Source organism: Artibeus jamaicensis, unplaced genomic scaffold, assembly GCF_021234435.1.
Source record: "Artibeus jamaicensis isolate MK-2021 breed Jamaican fruit bat unplaced genomic scaffold, CSHL_Jam_final contig_2170, whole genome shotgun sequence".
Lineage (NCBI taxonomy): Eukaryota > Metazoa > Chordata > Mammalia > Chiroptera > Phyllostomidae > Artibeus > Artibeus jamaicensis.
Genome location: NW_026521445.1, coordinates 1,604,084 through 1,627,127, shown reverse-complemented (window position 1 = coordinate 1,627,127; position 23,044 = coordinate 1,604,084). Strand labels below are relative to the sequence as shown.

The 23,044-nt window shown below is 42.0% G+C and overlaps 1 protein-coding gene and 1 long non-coding RNA gene across 2 annotated transcripts in view; both read right to left on the bottom strand.

The window, feature by feature from the left end:
* The window catches only part of LOC128626318 (uncharacterized), a 38,288-nt gene extending 24,997 nt beyond the window's left edge, over nt 1–13,291 (bottom strand). The window contains exons 1-3 of the long non-coding RNA XR_008390249.1: nt 13,217–13,291; nt 11,430–11,537; nt 7,182–7,270 (exon numbers count right to left, since the gene is read on the bottom strand). This is a non-coding gene — a long non-coding RNA (uncharacterized LOC128626318). The remainder of the gene's footprint in view (nt 1–7,181; nt 7,271–11,429; nt 11,538–13,216) is intronic.
* A 2,609-nt stretch (nt 13,292–15,900) lies between these two features.
* PLA2G4A (phospholipase A2 group IVA) overlaps nt 15,901–23,044 on the bottom strand; it is a 147,451-nt gene continuing 140,307 nt past the window's right edge. The window contains exon 18 of the mRNA XM_037159532.2: nt 15,901–16,469. Coding sequence (XP_037015427.1) covers nt 16,338–16,469 — 132 coding nt within the window. The 3' untranslated portion in view covers nt 15,901–16,337. The remainder of the gene's footprint in view (nt 16,470–23,044) is intronic.

The following is a 23,044-nucleotide window of genomic DNA, read 5'->3' as shown; positions in this document are numbered from 1 at the left end:
GTGCTTAATCTTATATTATTATTTATTAATTACTGTATTATTTTCTATGTGAACTGTAGACCTACTTTTGTCTACCCCTGTATCCACCTTCAGATGTTTCTGATATCAAACATGTAACTCCTGAACTGCAATAACTCACATGTTGTTGGAAAATGAGTAGCGCTTTGTTCTAAATATAATCTTTTGAGAGGAGGTAGGAAGAAAATAGAAATATAAAAAGAAGGGGCTTTGTCTGCGGAGGTCCATTTAATACATGACAACTATGATTCCTAGGGCTTTGTTAAGGAAAAATGGTTTTTTGGTGAGGTTTTTTTTTCTTAAATAATATTCAAGAAGGACAGAGGAGCACTGAACAAGTTGCCTGGTTCTATTTTCATGTGAGGCTATTGAAACTGAGCTCTTTCTGGTACAGAGACTGATGAGAAGTTTTCATTCAACATAATAGCTGGGAGTCATGCATCAATTCAGAGTAATCGCAGGAAATGCCCATCAATAATTTAGTGTATCGGTTTTTCTAAGTACTTCTGGTCCAGATTTCTGAAATATATTTAGCCTGCGGCAAAGAATAGTCAGATGGTATTTGTTTGGATTTAAGGCAGGTTCAAGGTGCAAATAGGATTTATAAGATAACAGAATGCTTCTCGCTCTCCTTCCAAAAAAATAAAAAGAAAAATAAAAAGCATTTGGAGCTTTTTATTCAAAGTTGGAAACTTTGAATTTCTAATGGAATGAACCTGTGTTGGATTCTTATTTCTACCTCTTCACAGGACATTGCACCGTCTCCTTTCTATACCCGAACCTGGGTCCTTTGAGGGAAATGCTTTTCCTGGAAACCCTCCCTGGGAAGTTCTTACTCTCTTATTTCCCATGAACCGCATGGTCCAAATGCATGATGAGCACGGCTAGCTGCCCAACTATTAGCACTTTTATTTCACGTTCACCTTCATTAATGCCCTCCTTTCCTCTTTGATGTCCATGACATTTGATTACACCAAAGACTAGTTGGATTTGCGCTCATTACCTTGGGGCAATGAGGACAGGCCAACACTCCCCCGGCTCCTCCTTGAGGCTTCCAGGTCTCTGGTGACCGTCTTCCTTCAACAAGAGCTGCTCTTTTGAACCACATGCCTCCACCTGATACCAGCTTAAGCTTCACTGTCCACTTTTCTAGGCCATTTCTGTTTATGGGTGATTTTTATACATGGCTTGCTGGTTTTTCTCTAGGGTGGCTTCTTCTGTCACCTAAGGGCATATGACTGGGGCTCAAGGTCTCTACTCTTACAGCTTTCCAATCCACTCTACTGTAATGATAGTAATAATAAATCAGTCTTTATCTCATTATGGCCCAATACGAGTCCTTACAAGAAACTCGAAGTGGATATGATTATTCTCCATAGAGGAATGATTAAGGTTTTCAATTTCTGCATTTTTCACAGATGCTAAATAAGGGAGTTGAGATATACACCCTGAAGCTGAGTTATTGATATTTATGCTATGCTGGTTCCTAATAATCTTCACCTCAATTTGCATTTGTTTCCTTATTTCCAAGTCCTTGTAGCACAGATTTCCTCATTGCCCAATCCAATTCCCTTTCGAAGTATTGAACTGTAACATTTCCAGTCACGACTACTGACTTCTTTCCTTTCATTTGACTAATCCTTCTTTTCAAGCTCGCCACAACTTTTGGTCTCTTAACAGTGCCCTGTTTTATCAATTTTCCTTCAACTCACTTCATTCTCATCCTGAATCTCACTGATAAAATAATCATATGATATTTTTAGTGGTTCCTTCCCTTGCCTTGCTGCAGACAATTTGCCAGTGCCAACTCAACTGCCCTTTTCTCCACTCCAGTCCCAGACGGACAAGTATTGTTGAAAGTATTGTGAGATGTAGCAGTTAATACTTGAGGATGAAATACGTAACCCCAAACTCAAGAAACACATGGTCTGGAGGAAAACGGCATACAAATAGTTAAGTGCCACAAATGTTATTTATACAGTCTGCATTCAGTACGGGGAGACAAAGGTTCACTGAAGTCCAGTAATACAAAACCATACTAATGGGTAGTCACCCATATAAATACTGAAATCTTCCAGAAGACTGGCAGAAGTTTGGGTAGAGGAATGAAAAACGGTGATTCCTCTGTCAAAATCCTACATTATTAGAGAAGTGAATTTGAAAATGGAGTGACAGGAGATGCAAGTATGGGATGAACAAACCTAAGAATTATGGTTGAAATATTAGTGAGAATTATAATAAGCATCATCATTTATCTTCTGGCAACAACTGTGATTTCCCTTTGGGAATTCACCCTCCTGCTGCTTTCTGTCTTAAGTTGGTCCAAATGCAGTAAATAAGAGAACATTAGCAAGAGCTACCTAAAAAGAGACACTCTCTTTCCAACTGAATTTGAACTTGAGCCTCTGTTATGATTTAGCAAACACATGAAGGCTGAGAATAGAATGAACACACCAAAGGCAGCATAATGTAGGGGGAAAATCAGAGTTCTGATGGAAGTGTCTGAGCCGGAAATGAAGCTGCATCTGAAACTGGCTCTATCCTTGGACCACTTTTCAGGATCATTAGCCGTCACACTTCCCTTGTCCATCCTCATGTAGTTAGAATTGCATGTTTTCTATTATCTGCAACCGAAAGAAAACTAACTGATACATCACATATAAGAAAGGCCGAAGAACCAGGCCTAACTGAACAATGTGTGTTTCTTTCATACAAAAAAAAAAAAAGAAAAAAAACCAAATAGCTTATATTCTTACAAGCAGACTATCTAGATTTGAATTCCAGATTTATCGATTATTAGCTGTGCAACTTTAAACAAGTTAATTAACTTCTCTGTGCCTTCTTTGGTAAAATAGAAGTTCTCACCTCATACCTTTGTCCTGAGGATTAAACAAGTTAAACCCTTGGAACGATCTCAGTCTTATCCGTCACATCAGGATGATCTGGGAAGAGTGAGGGTGTAGCAGGCAGGAGAAGTGGATTTGAGGGTTTGCATCAGAAAAAGTGAAAATTCATTCTTAGGAAAGTGAAAAAGTAGCATATGAATGAACATCAAAGCAGAAGAAAACATAAGATCCCAGGCAGGCCAGTGTCAAAAGGAGGAGTTTTGGATGGGGTCTGTGGAATGAAGTGCGAAGGTCTAAGAGCTACAAGAATAAGAGGGACAAGGAGAGAAGAGCTTAAGAAAGGTTGGTGTGTTTTACAAATGGGTCTTTTATTTCAAAGAGATAAAGCAATGAAGGAGGTTGTTTCAGTGATGTTACGCCACCCTCTGTCGGAGCCATGACACCCTGAGCTGTGCCTAGCGGCTATCTCTTTGGGGTTGGTAGCAAGTGTAAGGGCAGGAATGTTCTGTCTTTAATATATAATTTTTGTATTGTAGGGATTTATAATAATTACATATTTGTTTTATTCAGTGTAAAACAAAATAAACTAGAAATTGGATATTGGAAAGGATACTTAAATGTTTGCCTTTTAAAAACTGGATTTTAAATCATGTGAAGAGCCAGTTTTTAAGGTAACGTGATTTGAAATAATAAGCTCAATGGTTTTTCTACGAGCAAAATACTTTATAAGGTAAAAACCATTCATATGTATGTCATAAGGTACTATGTACAAATATTCAGAGGAAGATGAGGGTGTAAACCATGTATCTGAGAGTTAGAATTCTTGCTTATGAACTGTCAAGGGCAAGTTCTGGGTCTTCACTACAGTTTAAAGAACCAGGATCATTACAGCCACCCTGCCCTTTGGGCATCCGCCACTCTCCTCCGCCCATACAATTCCTGCTCACACAAAAAAAATATGTTTTTTTTTAATGGGAAAACCACAAAAATTTAAAAGGGTGTCTATAATTTTAAAACTCATAATAAAGTATGAATACATGAATTCTCTAATAAGTTACTAGTTTTAGGTTAAAGAACAACTTTTGAAAGATTTTTCTTCTGCTAGAATCCAAGTGATTTGCCTTCACACTGTTAATCAAATATTGATTAATATTTGATAGTAGTAGTGATAAGTATTCTTCCAGCAATAATTATGGAATGCATCAATATCGGTAAAGCCTGTATTTTCATATCAAATCAGTACAGGAAGTAACTTTCTCTTTCTGATTTCAGCTTTAGCTGAAAATATTTAATTCTTGGACCATTGCCTTTTTTTCTTCTTAAGACTTTAACATTGAGTACACATGATATAGAAACTAAAAACGCGTAAGAATTCTATAAACAAAATCAAAGAATCTTGCCAATTGTTTTATTTTCTTTGACTCTGTGGTGAATGTGTCAGAAACATTTTGTTTAAGGAGAATTATGAGGTTAATTATTTTGTTCCAAGCTGTTAATATTTTGTACATCCAAAATCTCCTTTTCCTGGAGAAGTGTCAGACGAGCTTCATAAATATTTTTAGTCGGAAATTAAGGATTAGGCACTGAAATGCAGGGCAGTGAACTTCTAGTGACATAGATTCATTGACTTGTATTTTGCAATGCAAAGCATTTGTATATTGTGTATAGCGTGATGGGGTGCAACAATGAAATAAATGCCTTCCTTAGGACTGGAAATGAGGGCTGCATATATTATTGATGACGAGGTTTACGTTAGAAATAAAAGCTGAAACTATGTTAGAAATAAAATCATGTTACCGCAAACCTCACCTCAAATTAGTAGAACATTACATTGATTGTGCTACAATATTGGGGTAAAAAGTGGTTTAAAAACATCTGGCAGTAAATTGGGTGTTGGTTTGATCACAGCAAGTACTTTTCTCGCCCACTGAAAAATTATTGTGCTGTGACTACGTGAAAAAAATGTTAGAAGGGAGAATCTTTTTGATTCTTCTCAATAGAGAACCTCATCTCATGTTTTGAAAATTGTCCACCATGGGAATGTTTATTTCCCACTGAATATAAAAATTAAGAAGGCAGCAGGTTGCCAGATTTAACAAGTAAAAATACTATAAGGTGCCCAACTGAATTTAAAGTTCACATAAATGTCACATATAAGCCCAATAAGTGCATCCCCCCAATTTTGCAAATATTGAGACTCCTGTATTTTATTCTGCAACCCTCGAAGCAAGATACTTGTTTTCCCAGCCTTCTGTGCAGCTAGAATGTCACATAGGATGACCTGTGGCCTAAGATTGGCCAATTAGATAAACTGGCCCAGATCTTGACTCAGAAAAAGCAGAAACAGTGGAGAATCCATTTAGTCAGTGGGGGCAGCAGAGGCAGCAACGTAAAGTTTCCATGGCAACACCGGTTGTTTCACAGTGGTGCCCAACACTGGAAGCTTTGGCATCGAAGTCCAATAGCAGCAGGAATGTCTCTACTGGACTGACTCTGGGGTGTGATGTCACTGCTTAGCCTCTCTCCTCCCTGTCCCATTTCCAAGAATCCTTTAGAATTCCTGATCAGTCTTTGGGCTACACAACATGCATTCAAGAAATAACCTTTTCTATTGAAACTGCTCATAATCACTTTTTAATATATAAGAGCCTATTTAATAGCAGAAAAGAATGTTCTGGGGAGGGAAAAAAAGAAACCCAAACATTCGAACACAAATGTCAGGCATCCTCCTGAGAGCAGAGTCTTCACTCCCTTCCAGGAGCAGAGCACAGGGCGAGCCCATGGGGGCTCTGGAGAGACGGCCCCTCGGTCACAGTCCAGCTCCACCCCTTCACTACCTAGGGAACCTTCAGCATGTTACTCGATATTTCTGTTGCTCAGAAAAGTTTGTGCCCTCACCTATGAAGTGACGTAACAATAATGTCTATATCATCGCAGTGTGTTGAATTTCAAATGAGTAAATATTTAGAACAGAGGCTGGTCCATAGAGAGCCCTGAACATATGTTTTAAAAACAAAAAGCTATCATCATTCGAAGTGGTGTTCAGAGGCAAACACAGTCAGTTGGGACCATGTTGCCTCTCTCCTCCCAGTGCTAGGAAAGGACTTCAGAGGAGCTGTTTATGTATAACAAACTGTTCCATGACTAATACACGTTAGAATAAGCAAAGCATTCTAAGTATTTGTACTCAGACTTTTAGCATTGCAATGTCAAGCTAGAGGACATGGTTGGCCTCACTTGAAAGTGAAATAGGTAAGATTAGGAAGGAAATATAAAAACCTACCTATTGTAAAACATCATCCCCCCACTCGTTATGATCTTATAGAGTTAATTATTAATGGACGGAGCAGCAAAGGGGCATATGGAGTGATCAGAGAGCTAGAACACCATTAGCAGATTGGACAGGGAGGTTTATTTGTTCAATTAATAGGTATTTCAGGTCTTGGAGCAACATATAGGATTTGGAATTTCAGTTGAGTTAATGATAAGGAGCAAGAGTGGCAATTTTATCTCTTTTTTAAAAAATCTGCAGCTGAGTATGATTTTAGAGAGGAAGGAAGAAAGGCAGGGCCAGAGAGAGTAAGAGACAGAGAGAAACATCCAAGTGACAGAGAAACATAGATCGGTTGCCTCTTGAACGTGCCCCGACCAGGGATTGAACCCGCAACCCAGGCATGTGATCTGATCAGGAATCAAACCTTTTGGTGTAAGGATTGACACTCCCACCACCTGAGCCACCCAGCCAGGGCTTACCATCTCTTGATGAACAGAGAGATAGTGTGAAATTGAGGTCAAGAGCAGGACAGGAGAATAGACCACATATCAGGAGGCGGAGCAGGAATCAGGTAGAAGGGTGAGAGGGAGGAGAACGGGACCAAGCACTGAGGAGAGGGAAGAATCTTGCAAACATGTATAAAACACGCCTCGATCACTGCTGTTGTGCCAGCATTGATTTCTGTGACTAGCATATACAGTAAGTGCTCAAAACTTATTTATTTAACTAACTACACCATGGTCTTGTAATGGAAATGTGGGGGAACAAACTGTTCATGCCATCAGCAAAATAATGCCAATTTTTCCACCGATGAATATTTATCATGCTGGGCACTGAGGTTACTCAAGTGGACAAGACAAGCAAACTCTGCCACCTCAGAAGGTACCAATAGTCACGCATGTCAACAGACATGCATGTGCTATTTAGATGGTGATAAGTTTTTTGGAGAAAAATAAAGTAGTCTAAGGGAGGCACTTTCCAGAGGTTGGTCGTGCTCAGTGATGAGTGCAACGTGGGGAGAGAGAGTAGGAAGGCTCACCAACCAGGTATCTGAGCGAGGAACATTCTTGATAGAGACACAGGCATGTGCAAAGGTCCTGACGCAAGAGAGGGTTTGACAGATTTCCAGATCCTGTGGATGGAATGGAACATTCAAGAGCAACATGGTAGAAAATGAGTTAAAAGACATACCCAGTCATGAGCTTGGTATTTGAACCACTGGATCTTACTCAGAATGCAATAGAAACCGTTGGAAGAACGTCCCTTTGGGTGAATCGTTTCCGCTGATGTTTGTCTCACCTATTACACACTGCCCTTGTGCCTCCCTAAAGCTCCGCATGGAGCCATTAACAATTAAAATACTTAGCGGATGAATGAGTTGTTGGTGTGACCCAATGAAGGAGGCTGGGGTCCATCCCAGGCTCTTCTTAAGGAATGATTGGAAGAAAGTCTGATGAACTATATTGTTTATTGAGCCATGGTTTAAAATGCTCCTTCAGCCAGGATGTCCTTGTGCCATTTGTGTCCCTTTCTCCTACCCCTGGAGACAGAAGTAATCGGTGTTACTTGGTGCTCCTATTGTTCTTTGAACAGTAAAAACATCCGTGGAGCTGAACTCAACATGCCTGGTACTGTAGTTTCAAGTATCATGAGCTTTAGAACTAGACAGACCTCAGTTTGTGATGGATTAACCCATCTTCCCTTTCAACTTGTAAAATAAGGATGTACATATATACCCTTTAGGCATTTTGTAAGAGTTTTGACTATTTGTATAGAGAAGTTATCATGACACCTAGTGCTTAGCAAATGTTAAATAAATACTATGATTTTTAAAAGTTTATAATGTACACCGGAGCGTCTGCTGAAATAACATCACAGTTGACAGGTACGGGTTATGCTCTGTCGGGAACTTTCCATCGGTGGTTTTCTGTTGTGGTTATTTCCACTGGTGTGTAGCCTCACATGGCTCAGTGGGTCCCTGGAGATCAGAACTATACATACGTAGTCCATATAGTTCCTATGCTCAGTACCAGCACTCTCTGTCTAAAAAGGTGGGTGCTCCATAAATGTGTACGAGGATTTGTAATGTGTGTTGAAATCTGTAAGGCCCCTGAGCAACGGGGGGTTACAGATTTCTGCAGGTTGTTCCAGAGCCAGATCAACGCAGGTGGTCCTCCACCAACCCTCCCTCAACCTGGCAATGCAAAGGACACCTTCTCTACCCCTCTGGGGTGTCCCTAGTTTGGGTTCCCCAAGAAATCAGTCTTCTTGCTGCTTCTCTGTCCAGAAAGCCCGTGTATCTCCCTGTCTGGACTGTTTTAAATATTCCAGGTACTACCATCTATTCTGTCCATGTAATTCATTGACGCTCCCTGGTAGGAAAAAAACATGAACTACTTCTAAGCAATGTCTGTCTCATTGATGGGGACTTGCAGGTCACATTTGGATTTAATAGATTACAGTAATTCTAATATAATGAGTTCCTCCGTAAATATTATTTGTTGCTTGGTCCATCTCGTCTCCGATAAAGGCTATCATTTTGTCTCTGTTTCTGATTAGTCATACACTCGATGTATCTAGTTATATAGCATGTTAGGAGAAAGCACCTCGGGGAACCAGGTCAGCTGGTTCATATGCTCAGGGACTGTCATTTAGGTAGTTTGCTGGAGTCTTCATGACTTTGCACTTTTGTTACTCAATTGCTTTTTACACAAACATTTTTACACAATCAAAAGCAAGACACTATAGTGTTTTCTGAATTTGGTATTACAAGATCATGGTGATAGCTTTTTTACTTTTCAGTTTGGGCGATTCTTGTGTTCATTTTTTTTTTGAAACTTTGTGGTAAATGATTAAGTTAGTGGATATGTAAGAAAACACAATGAATTCCCCAGGACTTTATAAAACACAATTTACTGAGAAAAGTTGAACTGAAAAGTCTTAAACAACTCAAGAGTGCCGCAGTGTGGTTATAGCAGCTAATTTCATACAAAGCTTCACCCAAAGATTTTTTTAAAGCTAAAATGGGGTTAGTTTGCAGCTATTAAAGCCTTTTCTGTATACTGCAAATGAAAGTAAAATTTTAAAAGCTGTCAATTGTTTAACTTAAACCTTCCCCTAAAATAGACACACGTAGTAACTAATATTAACAATAGGCCCAAAGTTACACTACTGGTAAATGGCTGAGCAGTAGTTTTAAAATGCGTTTTTCTCTGATTTCAGGTCCTACGCTTAAACAATGTATAATTGGAGGCTTGTATAACTAAATGACACCCCCTCGGCCAGTAATTAATGATCCTGGCTTTGCATGTCTATAAAATCAATAATATCACACACATATTTTCCAGATCCCATTAATACCTCAAACAGAACTTATCAGCATTTGAACATTTCACAGCAACCTTGTCAAACTGAAGAGAGGGATGTCAATATTCTCATTTTTCAAACAAGAAAAATGAAACTCAAACTATTTAGGTGATACTGTTTATATGGCACTGAAGTGACAGAAGAAAGAGCAAACCCCTTGGCTTTTAGCTCCAGGTCCAGTCACCTGGGGGACTATGAGAACCTGGGGGAGCTGGAGGGCTGGGGACCAGAGCTGTACAGGGAAGACCATTTGATCTGATGAATTTTGGGCTGAATATTTTAATACCTTGGTACAGTGGGCAGCAGAGTTTACACATGGCTAAGTTGGAGGTTCATTGGGCAAACAATCATTGGCTCCCTGCATGGAACGGGTGCCTCTGCCAGGCTGGAGCCCTGGTCCCTGTGCTCAGACGTTCACGGCGAGGTGGAGAGATAGATAAAGAAGTGCAAATCCTTGGGCAGTGGGGAAGTCCTCTAATGGAGGTACGCACAGGGAGCTCAGGTGCAGGGAAGACCACAGAGGGGAAATGGTTTATCCTTGCCTTTACGGGGAAGCGGAGGATGAAAGGGTCAGGTCAGACACCACCCGGGCAAGCTAGGATTTTAAACAAACCCCAGGCTCACAGATAACGTGTATAAAGCTGTGGCTGAGAAAGAGTTAGAAACTGGGTAGTGATTCTCTGTGCTGCATCGAGTAGGTCATTCAGCCCTAGGTTTCCAGGATGTCTTACTCATTACTACATTGTATTTCTGAGTATCTTTATGCTGTTTTGCAGCAGAAAACAAATCCTTTGAAAAAATGTTACATTGTTACAATTCAATTACAAAATATTATATGTGTGTGTCTAAGTGCAAGATATGTCCTGCAATAAGATATGTGATCTTGTTGCAGAAGTAAACTATATTTGCATTAAGACAAACTACGGACTCGCTGGTGTAGAACAGTTTTTGGAAGAATATTTCCATCTAGTGGTCAGATTGAGAAACTTACTTACATGTACTCAATAGATTTGAAAATGTGTGAGTTGAGTTCTCACGCATTGAATAAACATTTTCCTTTTTACTAACGGTTAATGATTTCTTTTTCATCAATTAAAATCTGTTAAAAACAAGACAGCAGACCCAAAATGGAGTCCCTTAGGCTAACCCCTACACCACCAAACCAAGGCTCAGTTGCAGAATCTGTTTTCCTGGGTGTGGAATTTTAAAGCAGTTAATCCGGAACCACCGCCCGATCACCAGTGGTTCCATCACCTGCCCTGGAGACCCTGCCACCCCTAACGGAAAGTGCTGCGGCAACAATCAATCTGCTTTTTTGCTTCATACAACTTCCGTGCTCCTCCGCCCTCACGCCTATGGAAGTCACTTCGTATAGCTCGTCAGGGCTTCTTCCTACCGGCTATTGGATGCTGCCCGATTCAAGTTCCTTCTGGTTAAGTAAACTTTACATTTTTTAAATATTTATCTTTTAATAATTCTTATATCTGGCCTCTTGATTCTCAAGGAGATAAAGAAATATAAGATTCCCCAAAGACTTTATATTTGTTAAAGCTTTCCCATACCCTGTATCATGTGATAATCATGGATACCTTAAAAGGTAAGAACATTTAATATACTGTCCCCTTTTATAGATGAAGACACAGAAGCATAAGAAATTCACCTCAGGCCACCATGTAGAGAATGGACTCGAGTCAGGAGAACTTCAGTTCTAGGGTCTTTTTTCTTGGTGCGTTAGAAACTGGTTTTATTGTGAACTCTCTTGGTAGCATTATGACTTTAATGTGATGTGAATAATATTTATTTTCTAAGTATGGAATTTGGAATGTCTGAGGTTTTTGCAATTAAATGTATTTGTTATAATAGGCCAGGGTAACAAACAACCTCCAAATCCTGGTGGGTTCACACAGTAAAACTGCATTACTTACCTTGGCTCAACAGTAAGTCACATCACACCCACTTGCATTTCACTGGGCTAGATGCAGAGGAGTGGAAAACGAGGAAGAGCAAATTGAAGATTTGAGGAGGACTGCTCCCTGCCACAGAAGAAATACTGATTCTGCATTTAGTTTTATTAATGAGGATACATAATAAGGCTTTTGAAGCACATGGGTTTGCAAAACACTTCTGCACCTTTGCTTGCATGTGCGTGTGTTCCTATAAAGGACCTCAAGATCACAGTAGTGGATTGATATTAAGCCTTGGCTCATGGAACACTTACAGATGGTCCGTGAATGGCTCTCTTTTATGTATGTATATATGTCTGTATGTGTGTATTTTTAATCATGTAAATGCACCTGTGGTGGACCTAACAGCCAATATGAAAGCTCAGACTTCGACAAAATTATTTCTAGCTGTGCGGTCCCCACTCCATCCAAATGCAGCTCCCCTCCCAAGGTAACCGTCTTCCTAAACACTGTGTGCTTTCTTTCACACTGGTTTTATCTGATATATATACACATACACACATATATATGTTATATTGGTATATATAGTATACATATATACATGTATACAATGTGCATACTATTTATATATTGCTTAAGGGCATACATTTTTATTTTAGCTTCTGTATCTTGATATATTATGTTAAGATTCATCCATAATGCTGCATGTCATCATAGTTCGTTTACTGAATGTTGCATAACAGTCTTGTTTGACCATTTCCCGGTTTAGTTATTTACTCTCCTTGGGATGTGCAGTTGGTAAACCCCCCAATTCTTGCGACTGTAAACAGTTTCCCATGTACCTATGGGGCTTCATTTCTCAATAATTCTTCCTTTCTGGTCAAGCTTCCATCCTCACTGGTCTCTTAAACATACCACTCTATTTCCTGACACTCACCCTATTTTCTCCATCAGTATGCCTCTATACTTTTTTCTGCATTCTTAATTCTATACGTCATCCAAGACCAACGTAAAGTCTCACCTCCTCTGTAAAATTTTCCATTACCATTATTATTCTTTCTTGCTCTGAATGTTTAAAATGAACTTTGCATTCCGTGGGAATGTTGTGATTTGGGTATTTCTGGGCTTAGGAATTGGACTACGTTTTGTTCCCCAAAACTCCATCCTGTGACGGGGTCTCTCTGGACCTGCCTTGTGCCAGGTCCCAAGCCCTCTTTCAGTCCCCTGGCCACCTCCCACATCCCAGCTCCTGCGTATATAGTTCTCACATCCTATGCCTCACATCCTATGCCTCCGGTAAGGAGAGGGCCCATTCCCGAAAGTCACCTGAGGGGCAGCTACAAAATGTGAGTAACTCTACACTGTCAGTCTCGGTGTAGAGTTACAGCCTATGCAGTCCTGGGTTTTCCAGAAACCAGGGTTCCCAGGCGTCTGTTGTTGGCTGATACCCCGCCCACCCCCCTACCCCCCTACCCCCCCACCCCCGCCACCGCTGTCCCACCCCGGCAAGGCTGAACTGCATTCTCCAGCTCTACCTTCTGGGGAAATATGCACATTTGTGTTGTTTAGAGCTTAGTGGCAGGCAGATGCCTTGTGTCCCCAGATACTGCACCGTTGACCTAACTTTTGGCTAGCCTGAACTTCGCTGCCCACACATGCGCAGTCTGCCCTTCTTCAGCTGCCTTTGGGCCCCCTGGGCCTTCCTGGTCCGTGGAACTGGGGACCTACCTCACTGGCCTGCATGTTCTCCACTGTGGGAGGATCTCCGCTCCCCCTTCCCACACCCCCGAAATCACTCTCAGGTGTACCTGTAAATTGACGACAGTCACACTGTCTGCAGGGGCCAGACTTCTACCCAACTTCTCACAGGTGACATAAGAAAACTCCACTGCCATCCTTCAGACACGTCCCCAGCAGTGGTACCACGCCAAGGGCACGTGAGAACTGCGCATGCGCAAGCAGTTCAAGGAAGGTGGCAGAACTGCAACCCGGCTTGATTCAGGACAGGCGGGGCCCTGGAGCAGAAACTGGGTGGTGACAAAAGGCAAGCTTGCTTCCAAGCCTTAAACTACTATACGCATGCGCAGGTGCCCTCTGAACAGGTCAGAAGGATACTGGTCTGCCTTGGCAGAGTTCTCCTGTGCCCGGCTATGCCCTGCTTCCAGATCCCTTGCCACCCCAAGTTCATCAGCACGCGCACGCGCAGAACCCACCCCTGAGCCTTTCAAGCTTGTGTAGCTGGGGCCAGGCCCGAACAACCTTGCACAGTCTCCACTCAAAAGGCAGCCCAACTGGAAAACCATTCTTCCAGTGGCAGCTACAAATTGATGACTTCAGTGCCTATGCGGACTCCAGCAACCAGGCTCCTATTCGATGCTACCAGTCAGCACGCCCGGGTTGCTTTGCCAAGGCAGAACAGTATCCTTCTGACCTGTTCAGAGGGCACCTGCGCATGCGTATGGTAGTTTAGAGCTTGGAAGCAAGCTTGCCTTTTGTCACCACCCAGTTTCTGCTCCAGGGCCCCGCCTGTCCTGAATCAAGCCGGGTTGCAGTTCTGCCACCTTCCATTGAACTGCTTGCGCATGCGCAGTTCTCACGTGCCCTTGGCGTCGTACCACTGGCATTGGACGGGCCTGTGGAGCGCGGGTCTGTCCTCTACCTCCTGCATAGTTTGCACTGTGGAGGGAGTTCATCCACTGAAGACGCTCGGAGGCAGAAGCTGCAAATTAATGATAGTCACAACCACTTGGACCTGCAGCCTGTGGGTCTCACGTGACTCTTACTAAATCATTCCCCTCCAGCCTGCTTGGTCCTGCTCTGGCAAGACAAGACAGTGTCTATCAACCACTTTGCCTTCGGTGCAACGTGTGTATTTGTGCAGGCTGGGGTTCGGGATGAGGCAAATGCCTCATGTTCCCAAGATCCTTGCCTCTCTGGACTAGTGTCCTGCTCCTAGTGTCCAGGTACTAGGGTACCTGTTCCTAGGTACCCTGTAGTGTGCTTGCATTGCTTGTGGAGTCCCCATTTCTTCAGCCAGCCTGAGGGAGCCAGGACCCTCCAGCTTAGAGTCCAGTGCGGAGGGGGCTGACCCTGAAAATCACCTGGAGGCAGCAGCCACAGCAGGCCCCATTTGAATTTGCTGTCTGATGGGTACCCGAAGTCTCGGTGAACCAGCACTCCCACATCACCGTCTCTTGCTGCGTTCACAGCGGTCCCACCGAGCTAGGCTTTGATCCTGAGACACCCAGGTGCTAAGGCCTTTTGTGTAGGTGCAGTCTTAGGCATTGGCAGATGCCTGCTTTCCCCCAAGAGCCCGTGATAGTGACAGAGAAAACCACCAGATTTATCCATTTGCTCTCTCCTTATACTTAAAATTAGACCATGGTGGCAGATTGAGGCTAGAATCCTCTTTTTTTTTCCCCCGCACCCAAGACATGTCAAGTAATTCAATACGTTCTTTCGAATTTTTCTCTCACATAATTAATTTAAACAGAATTATCACCCACTCTGATCAAAGCACCTTGGTCTCTTCTCTGTTCCTGGAACATGCTTGGTGTTGCACCTCAGAGCACTCGAGTTTGCTATATGCTTCCCACCAGGAATGCTCTTTCCTTGGGCACCCAGAGGTCGTTCCCACTCAGCCCCTTCAGGGCTTTACTCCGATGTCATCCTCCCATCGCGATTTCCCCAGGACTCCATTTAAAGTGACACACCGCAACACTTCCCATCTCCTCCCTTCCCTCCTTAGCACAGGTGGCTAATATTCTAGACACGTATCTGTCTCGTTGATCATTGGTCATCTCCACCAGAATGTAACGTCTTTGAGGACAGGCACTTTGGTCACCTTTGTCCCCTGCTGTACCCCCAGACCCCGCAATGTGCCGGATGACCTGCTGGGAGCACTCACTTGTCAAAGGCATAAATCCCCCAACGAAGAATCGAACTTCCAAGTGTTCCCTCCTCCTTTTTTTTTTGAAGTCTTTCCTCACAGGTGGAAATGTGAATGAAAGGTGAAAGAAAAAAAAAAGATAGAGAACGTAAAGAAAGATAATTTAAAGAAAGAAGAATGAGGAAACCCTTACAAGAGTAAGGGTTTATAATACAGACTGCCCCTAAGACAAGTCTCGCATATTCAGCCCTTGCCACTCTTCTGGATTTTTCTCTGGTGCTTTCTGTAGGATACTCGGTCCAGGGTAATATTAGCAAAGTAAAAAGTTAAACTAGAAGTGGTTACAGTTTCTTCTACTTGATGAATAAATATATATACCATTTGTCCAATCATTTATATACACTTTCTCTTTTAAGAAAATTAACAATGATTTACAATAAGTTTCACATTTGAATTTAGGATGAACAACTTTTGTGTTTAAAAGCCACGGATCTGAGAATCCTTCATAGCAACAATGCAATATCTCATTAAAAATAATGCAACTCAGTTGCCTCATGATAATTTGCAAAACATGTATTTATTTCATATAAGTATAAATGCACATATAAATAAAAATAGTGTTGTTTTGTGGCATGAATAAATCCGGTCAGTGAATAACATTCACACACAATGCAAAGTCTTACTTATTGAGATTGAAATGTTCAATATTCCAAGAAGAAACCACATTTTTTAAAACTGGACACTAAATGTAGGTGGTGAGGAATGTCTAAATATACAGTCTAGGTCCATACATTTGCATCAGGAAACTCGTACTGACAAAAAATGTAGTACATTTTTACATAATCAGCATCATCTGGTAACCTAAAAACAAACTTATAAGGGCATTATTCTCATGCGGCTTTATATAAACGACTGCAAATCTGCACATCCATCAGCCTGTAATGGTAAGTACCGATGTCTGCACTGTGCTTTTAATCCAGTTGTCATGGAATTTCAAACAGCCTCAGCGTCAGAAATTGCTGCCCCTTCCAGTGCCCGCGCTACGAGGGAGGTTTGCTTAGAAATTCTTTGTTGAAGAATTTTCTTGCTTCGATGTTACTGAGGGACACAGAGCAACGAGACGGATTCTGTTTCCTGTATTCGATGCTCTCCACGATGGCGTTCTTTATCACCTGCAAACACAGGAAAAAGGGGGTCATCAGTGCTGCTCTGAGTTCATTTAAACATTGGTTTGGTCAACACAGAAATCTAATCAACCTTGTTATTATGGAATTCTCTTTGAAATAGAGAAAGAAATCTCTGAGTCAGGCATGTGGATATTTCCATTAAACATCTTGTCATTAGACTCCCATTATGCTCATATCCAAATACACTTCCCTCCCCTACCAGAGAAGAAGCAATTCTTGGAGTTCCAAACTTTGTGCTGATAAAATTGGGAATACAATACTTGTAACACAGTACATCTATCTCCATTTGTCCTTCACTGGGAAGGTGATAAGAGGGAAGATACCTTAATAACTACATCTTGAATTTATGTTTGTTACCATGCATGGACAAGTGGAAGTGAAGAACCACAAGGAAGGAAAGAACTTTCCTAAGCCCAGGGAGAGGAGGTGATGCAGACACACAGCCCTGCTGCCTCGATTAAACAAACACAGTCATAAAACACGGGCGTCCTTTACCTAGAAAATACCATCTTTGTGATTTGAGTGACGATGGCTATTTTTTACTCAGAACAATCTTTATATATGCTCCAATGAATGGTGACTGCCACCTCTAAGAATTTCTATTGCAATCATCATATACTTCTCTGGCATGAAGCTAACTTGGCTAGAAACTTTTGGGAAAAAGAGAAAATTTCGGATTTGGCTGGAGAAGTTATTGCAGAGCAATAGGAATGGGCTTCGGAAAGGAGGCCTGAGTAGCAACCTTGGCTCTGCTGCTATTTTACAACCTTGGTACCTCCAGGAAGACTTCATTCCTCAGGATGACACTACAGGATTGCATCTTCCCGGCCACTGTGGTAGAAGTTTCAGGACACAGGGGCAAGTCACAGGGGTAACCCACACCCCCCCCCTTTAACTGTGCCCCAGGGATCTTTGAGCAACATTAAGGGATTATCTACATGCAAGTCTGGGCAGTTTAGGATCCTGTGGCTCCCTGTCACAGAGTTGGTGTGGTGCCCTTGGCCTTGGAGAGGTGTGCAAAAAGGGCTGTTCCATTCCACATGTGACCCCACTGTGCAAACTGGGTTCGAGGCCTGGAGAAGAGAGATGTGTGACCTGGGTGGTGTTAACAGGCAAGTAAAGTTCCATGACTTTATGTCAGGTCCAACAGGCAGGCTCCTCTATGCTCTGATAGTAACTTTAACCAGCAAGCAGTTGCATTATGGAAAGAGGGGTTTATCACAGCAATGTGACACATTTATTTGCTTTATAATTTTAAAATTTACATCTATAGAGGTAGGCAAAAGTAGGCTTACAGTGGTGAGTATGCAAGAGTTTATTCTTGTATTACTATTTCTTAATGATTGTATTATGTTGCATACTAACAACTGTAAATCTACATTTGTCCACCCCTGTATAAATAATTATCTTCTAGGAAAAATGGGCTCAATGTTACTGAGTCTTTTATTAAAGCGATGTTTGCTGACCCCATTTCTTCATGAGTAAGGGAAACATAAAGAAGTCTATTACCATAGAAGAGCTTCGGGACCAGGAAAGAGACCTTGACCAAGGGCCTCCAGGTACTGAGCTTTTTGACTAGGTGAGGTCAAGGGGAATTAGCTTAAATTCTTGAGTTTGTTCCCTCTTCTTCAAAGTGAGAATAATGACACTAATCTTGGCTTTTGCAGGGATGGAGGATCATTTATACAAAGTATTTTGCATGCCCTGGTTGGTATAGTTCAGTTGGTTAGGGCGTCATCACATAAATCGAAGACTTGTAGGTTGTAGGTTGTAGGATTCCTGGTCAGGGCACATGCTTGGGTTGCAGGTTCACCCTGTCAGGGCTCATTGATGTTTCTCTCCCTCTCTCTCTCCCTCCCTCTAAAAGTCAATGAACTTCAGGTGAGAATAAAAAAAACAGCTGTGTACCATGCCAACACCTAGGAAACATTTCCTAATGGGCATCTGTTTATTGCTGTTATTTTCACACTGTCCATATATGAGAAAATTTAGGAGCTTTATGTTAGATGTGAGGTTATAAGGTTTACTAGAAATAAAAACACTATGTACAGCCAAGAGTGGGTTTATTATTTGGTAAAAGTCAACAAATTAATTCTGCCATGAAACGTGTCCTGCTACATCTTCTAATAATCTTCCTACCTGCAGTTCCGGTCAAGATGGCGGGGTAGGTAAGCTGTGCTCACCTCCTCCCTGGCCACATTAGAACTACAACGAAACCACAGAGCAATCAACCTGGAGAACCATCTGAAGACTAACTGAGCGGAACTCCTAGAGCTAAGGATATAAAGAAGAAGCCATATCGAATGTCAATTGTGATGGAAAACGTTTTAAAAAGGGGGAAAAAATCTCCCTCCTGTGTGGAGATGATGTCACCAAGTTTTCAGTTGGCTTCTCCTTCATTATAGCAGCTCAGGACACATCAAGTCACAGGACAGAGAAGAACCCAAGTAAAATAAAAATCAGCCATTTACTTTCCGAACACCTAAAAAGCTTTAACATATAAAAGACCACAGGGGAAATTATACTGATAACGGCTGTTGATTCCTTTATAACAAATTCATGAGCACAAACATGCAGCAATATCAAAATCAATAATTAGCATAATCACCGTAACCCTGGCAGGTTTTTCTAGTACACAGGCCATTCTCATGAAGGAAAAGTAATATTTACTCAACTCTGAAAAACCCAGATCATCTGGCATGAGAATGTGGAAGTTACACCACTAGGTGGCGCATTAACACTATAAAACCATTAGCCATGGTTTTTCACATTCCCGAAAAAATACCAGTTTGCTGTCATTTATAATTCTGCGATATAAACAGAAGAGGCTAAACTCAGTACTACATCAGCTGCTAAATTCAAACCTTCGGGCATGATGCACTGGTATGCACTACAGCTTGATGTCCCCAGAAAAGCAATGTGTCATATCTAAGTCTTCCTTTTTTTTTAAATTAGAAGTATTCTTAAGTCGTGCTTGTATTACATTTCCTCTGTCATTCGCCCCCGAAATTCATTAAGATTCCAAATCCTCCTTGCCAGCTGTGCTGGCAACGACCCTCACACTCCCACTCTCCATCCTCATACAGGACCTGCACCAATGCTTCCCTGTGCCACTCGGGGGCCTCCTAATGGCGGATCCAGAACATTTCAATCTTTGGCAATAAGGGCCGAAAAGAAGGGAAAAGAAAAACACTTAAAAGTTGATCTTCTTCCCCAAAGGAACACATTTAGAAACATGAGTTTGGAAGCAACCCACACGCAAATATTGAATGCCCACAACAGGACATTAGAAATGAGCCCAAAGAGGAAGTTCCAATATATATTTGGAGAGAAAAATAAAAAATGTAACTATGAAAAATACAAGAAGATACATTGGTTAAATTACTGTGAATTTTTTGATTAACTTCCGCCTTCCCAATAAATAGTGAAGTGTCATGGAAGCAGGGACCTGTTGAGTCTCGTCATTTTTGATCCCAGCTCTCGGCACATGGAAGGGGAGGAACACGTATCTGTAAAATGAATGGATGCACCGAAGGGCATCATGGGAGGTGGAATTAAACAGGGTACGCTTCAACTCAAGGGGAACGAAGAGATTTGGGTTGAGTTGAAGGGCAGGCGGGGTTTTGTAAGTGGGGTAGAAAGACTGGGCATGCTCAGTAGAAGGATAATCTTATAAAAAGGCTAACATGGAAGGTCATGGCAGATACAGGAAAGACCTGGGGACAGGCCTGGCTGGAAACGGGGCCGTGTTTGGGGAATACTAGGAACTGTGTCTGCTGGACCCGTAGATGGTTTGAAAGTGAAGAGAGTGTGGAAAAAACCGTGGCTCCCCCTCAGTGCCTCACATCCGTTTGCGACATCCAGCAACCTGCCTACATAGTCCATGACTCAGTTTCCTCACATACAAGTAAAAATCCCTACCTCACAGGCTAGCTGGGAGTGTTTGATATTTGAGGGAGAGATATTTAGTTTATATCAAAGGCTCAAAACTCTCTTGTGTTTTTGTTACTCTTATTGTTTTGTCCACTGTTGCAGCTCCAGTTCCTGAAACAGTGCCCAGCACGGTGGATACTCAATAAACAGGTTGAATTAATGAAGAAATAAGAGGGAAAGAGAGGACAGGATGCAGGAAAGGTAGATGAATTTGGGCCTCATAGATTGATCATGCCGTGACACTTAAAAAGCTTCTAAATTATTTTAAAAAGATAAAAACTTTAACTGGCACCTCAGCACTTTTATCTATGGTGATAGAATATCAATAAATTAAGAATTAAATACCAGTTCTTCTGGACAGGTGCTTGTCCTCATTTTAGTTAACATCTATCCTTTAACACCGTATAGAGCTGTTTGAGAATGCATTTTAGAAGTTCATTATTATGCACCATTGACATATGTTGAATGAACTGACATAAAATATTCTATTTTTAGAATATGCCTACTGGATTAGTAAGTTGAATCAGTAAGACTGCATAACAATACTTTGTGTGTGTGTGACAGCTGAATCAACTAGGTCCCAGAAAAGAGATCTCAGAAAGTCCGTTCCCTCCAGATGGGAGCCGAGGTCTAGGAGCACAGCACGTGCCCCACTAGCTGGCGGGCAAACGTTGTGTAGAGATGCTCCATGGTCAAGAGCACTGCAGCCAAGCCTGCACCATGACCCTTGTTATCCCTTCCCCTGTCACATGAACTTCTTCAACAGCTTTGGCCAGTAAGTCAATGGCATTTTAAAACTTTACTGAGTACTTATTTTAGGTGTTGGGCATTCAGATTACTATCTCTGGACACAAGGTACGAAGGCGAGTCATTGTTTTGCATGGATTTAAATTTTCAATTACAAGCAGAAGGTAACATCAACGGCGATAATCATTTTTATCATGATCACATTGGCTGCTTCAGCTTATCAGGTGTCTCTTAGATGCCAAGCCCTTAAATTGGTTTACTTAATCCTCATCCTGATCTATGAGACAAGTAGCACTGCTTCCTCTTACAAATGAGAGAGGTAAAATCTGGGGAGGTTAACCAACATGCTAAAGGGGCAGCGAGTGAGGATTCGAACATCCAGTTTGAACACTCCAGAGTCTCTGTGTTTCTCACATACCACACGTCCACCAGTATAAGTCATTGTATGTTAAGTTTCTGGAAAACAAGACAACCATGAGCCCTGGCTGGAGTGGCTCAGTGGATTAAGTGCCAGCCTGCAAACCAAAGGGTAGCTGGTTCGATTCCCAGTCAGGGCATATGCTTGGGTTGTGGGCCAGGTCCCCAGTAGGGGGCGTGCGAGAGGCAACCACACATTGATGTTTCTCTTCCTCTCTTTCTCCCTCCCTTCCCCTCTCTCTAAAAGTAAATAAATAAAATCCTTTTTAAAAAGACAACCACGAAATTGTGCCAATGTGAAAGAACAGAGGCAATGTTCAGTGAAAAGGGATTTGGGAAAGTTGAGTAAGTGCGGAAACCTGACACTAACAACAAGCCCCAGCTCCTGTCACGGAGTGAGCATGAACAGAGGTTTGCTAGAGGTGAGCTGGAATTAGCTTCACCAAAGCAGGCCCTCCAGGAGATCCGGGGGGAAGGGAGAAGCAACAGAAGTATACAGCTTGTACACAGCCATCAGAGAGAGGGCGGCCTTTTCAGAGTCATAATATACATCTGCATGTGAACTGAAGATGAAAATTTGCCTTGAGACACAAGGCCATGGCCAGGATTTGGCAGCAAATGTCTTTGGATTAGAAGAGATTATATTCAGTGTCCGCTGTTTCAAACAGCTCAGACTGTCCACAGGAAGTGAACCTGTGCGTCGCTGTAGTGGGAATGAGTAACCTGGTGTATTCATACGGGGTGGGAATGAGTGACTTCGCTAACAATTGCACTCCATGAACTATCCAGCACCCTACCTGACCGTGTTGGTGTTCTTTATTTATCCACACTTCCCAAAAAACTTTGGTTCTGAGAAAATACGTTTTCTCGGTAAAAAGTTGGGAGCAAGGTCATCAGGGGAGAGATAAAATGTCAGTGAAAACTGGGAGTCTTCCCAGGGTGTGAGGTGCACATGCACACACGCAACTAAGAATCACCTGAACACAAGTCCCAATGGTCATATAAGAGGAAGCCTATATACGTTCATTCAAAGAATGTTCATTTACCGCCCAGACTGCTGTTACCTGTGCAGACCTATCTATATTCTTCATTCTGGGTATTTGCAAAAATCTTGAGGTATATCTGTCCTGTTACAGGGTACAGACACATACAGGTAAGGTCCCCATTTATTGGGCAGCTTTGTTTGCACGGCATTGTACCAACATTGTCTGATTCAAGACTCACTACTTGCCAGTATGGTAGGTATTCGCTAGTGTTTTAGAGATGAGTCAGCTGGGGCCCCAAATGTTTAAGTCACCCAGGGACTTATCCAGTCACCCGGTAGCCCAATCTATCCATGATATAAAGCCCATGACCTTGGCTTCTACAGGCTGTGCCAGGAAAGTCTTTAGCAACAATCAGTGGTTTGTGAAGAATCAACATCTGGTGAGCTGTAGGTCAGAATGGTTATTTTGGTACTGAGT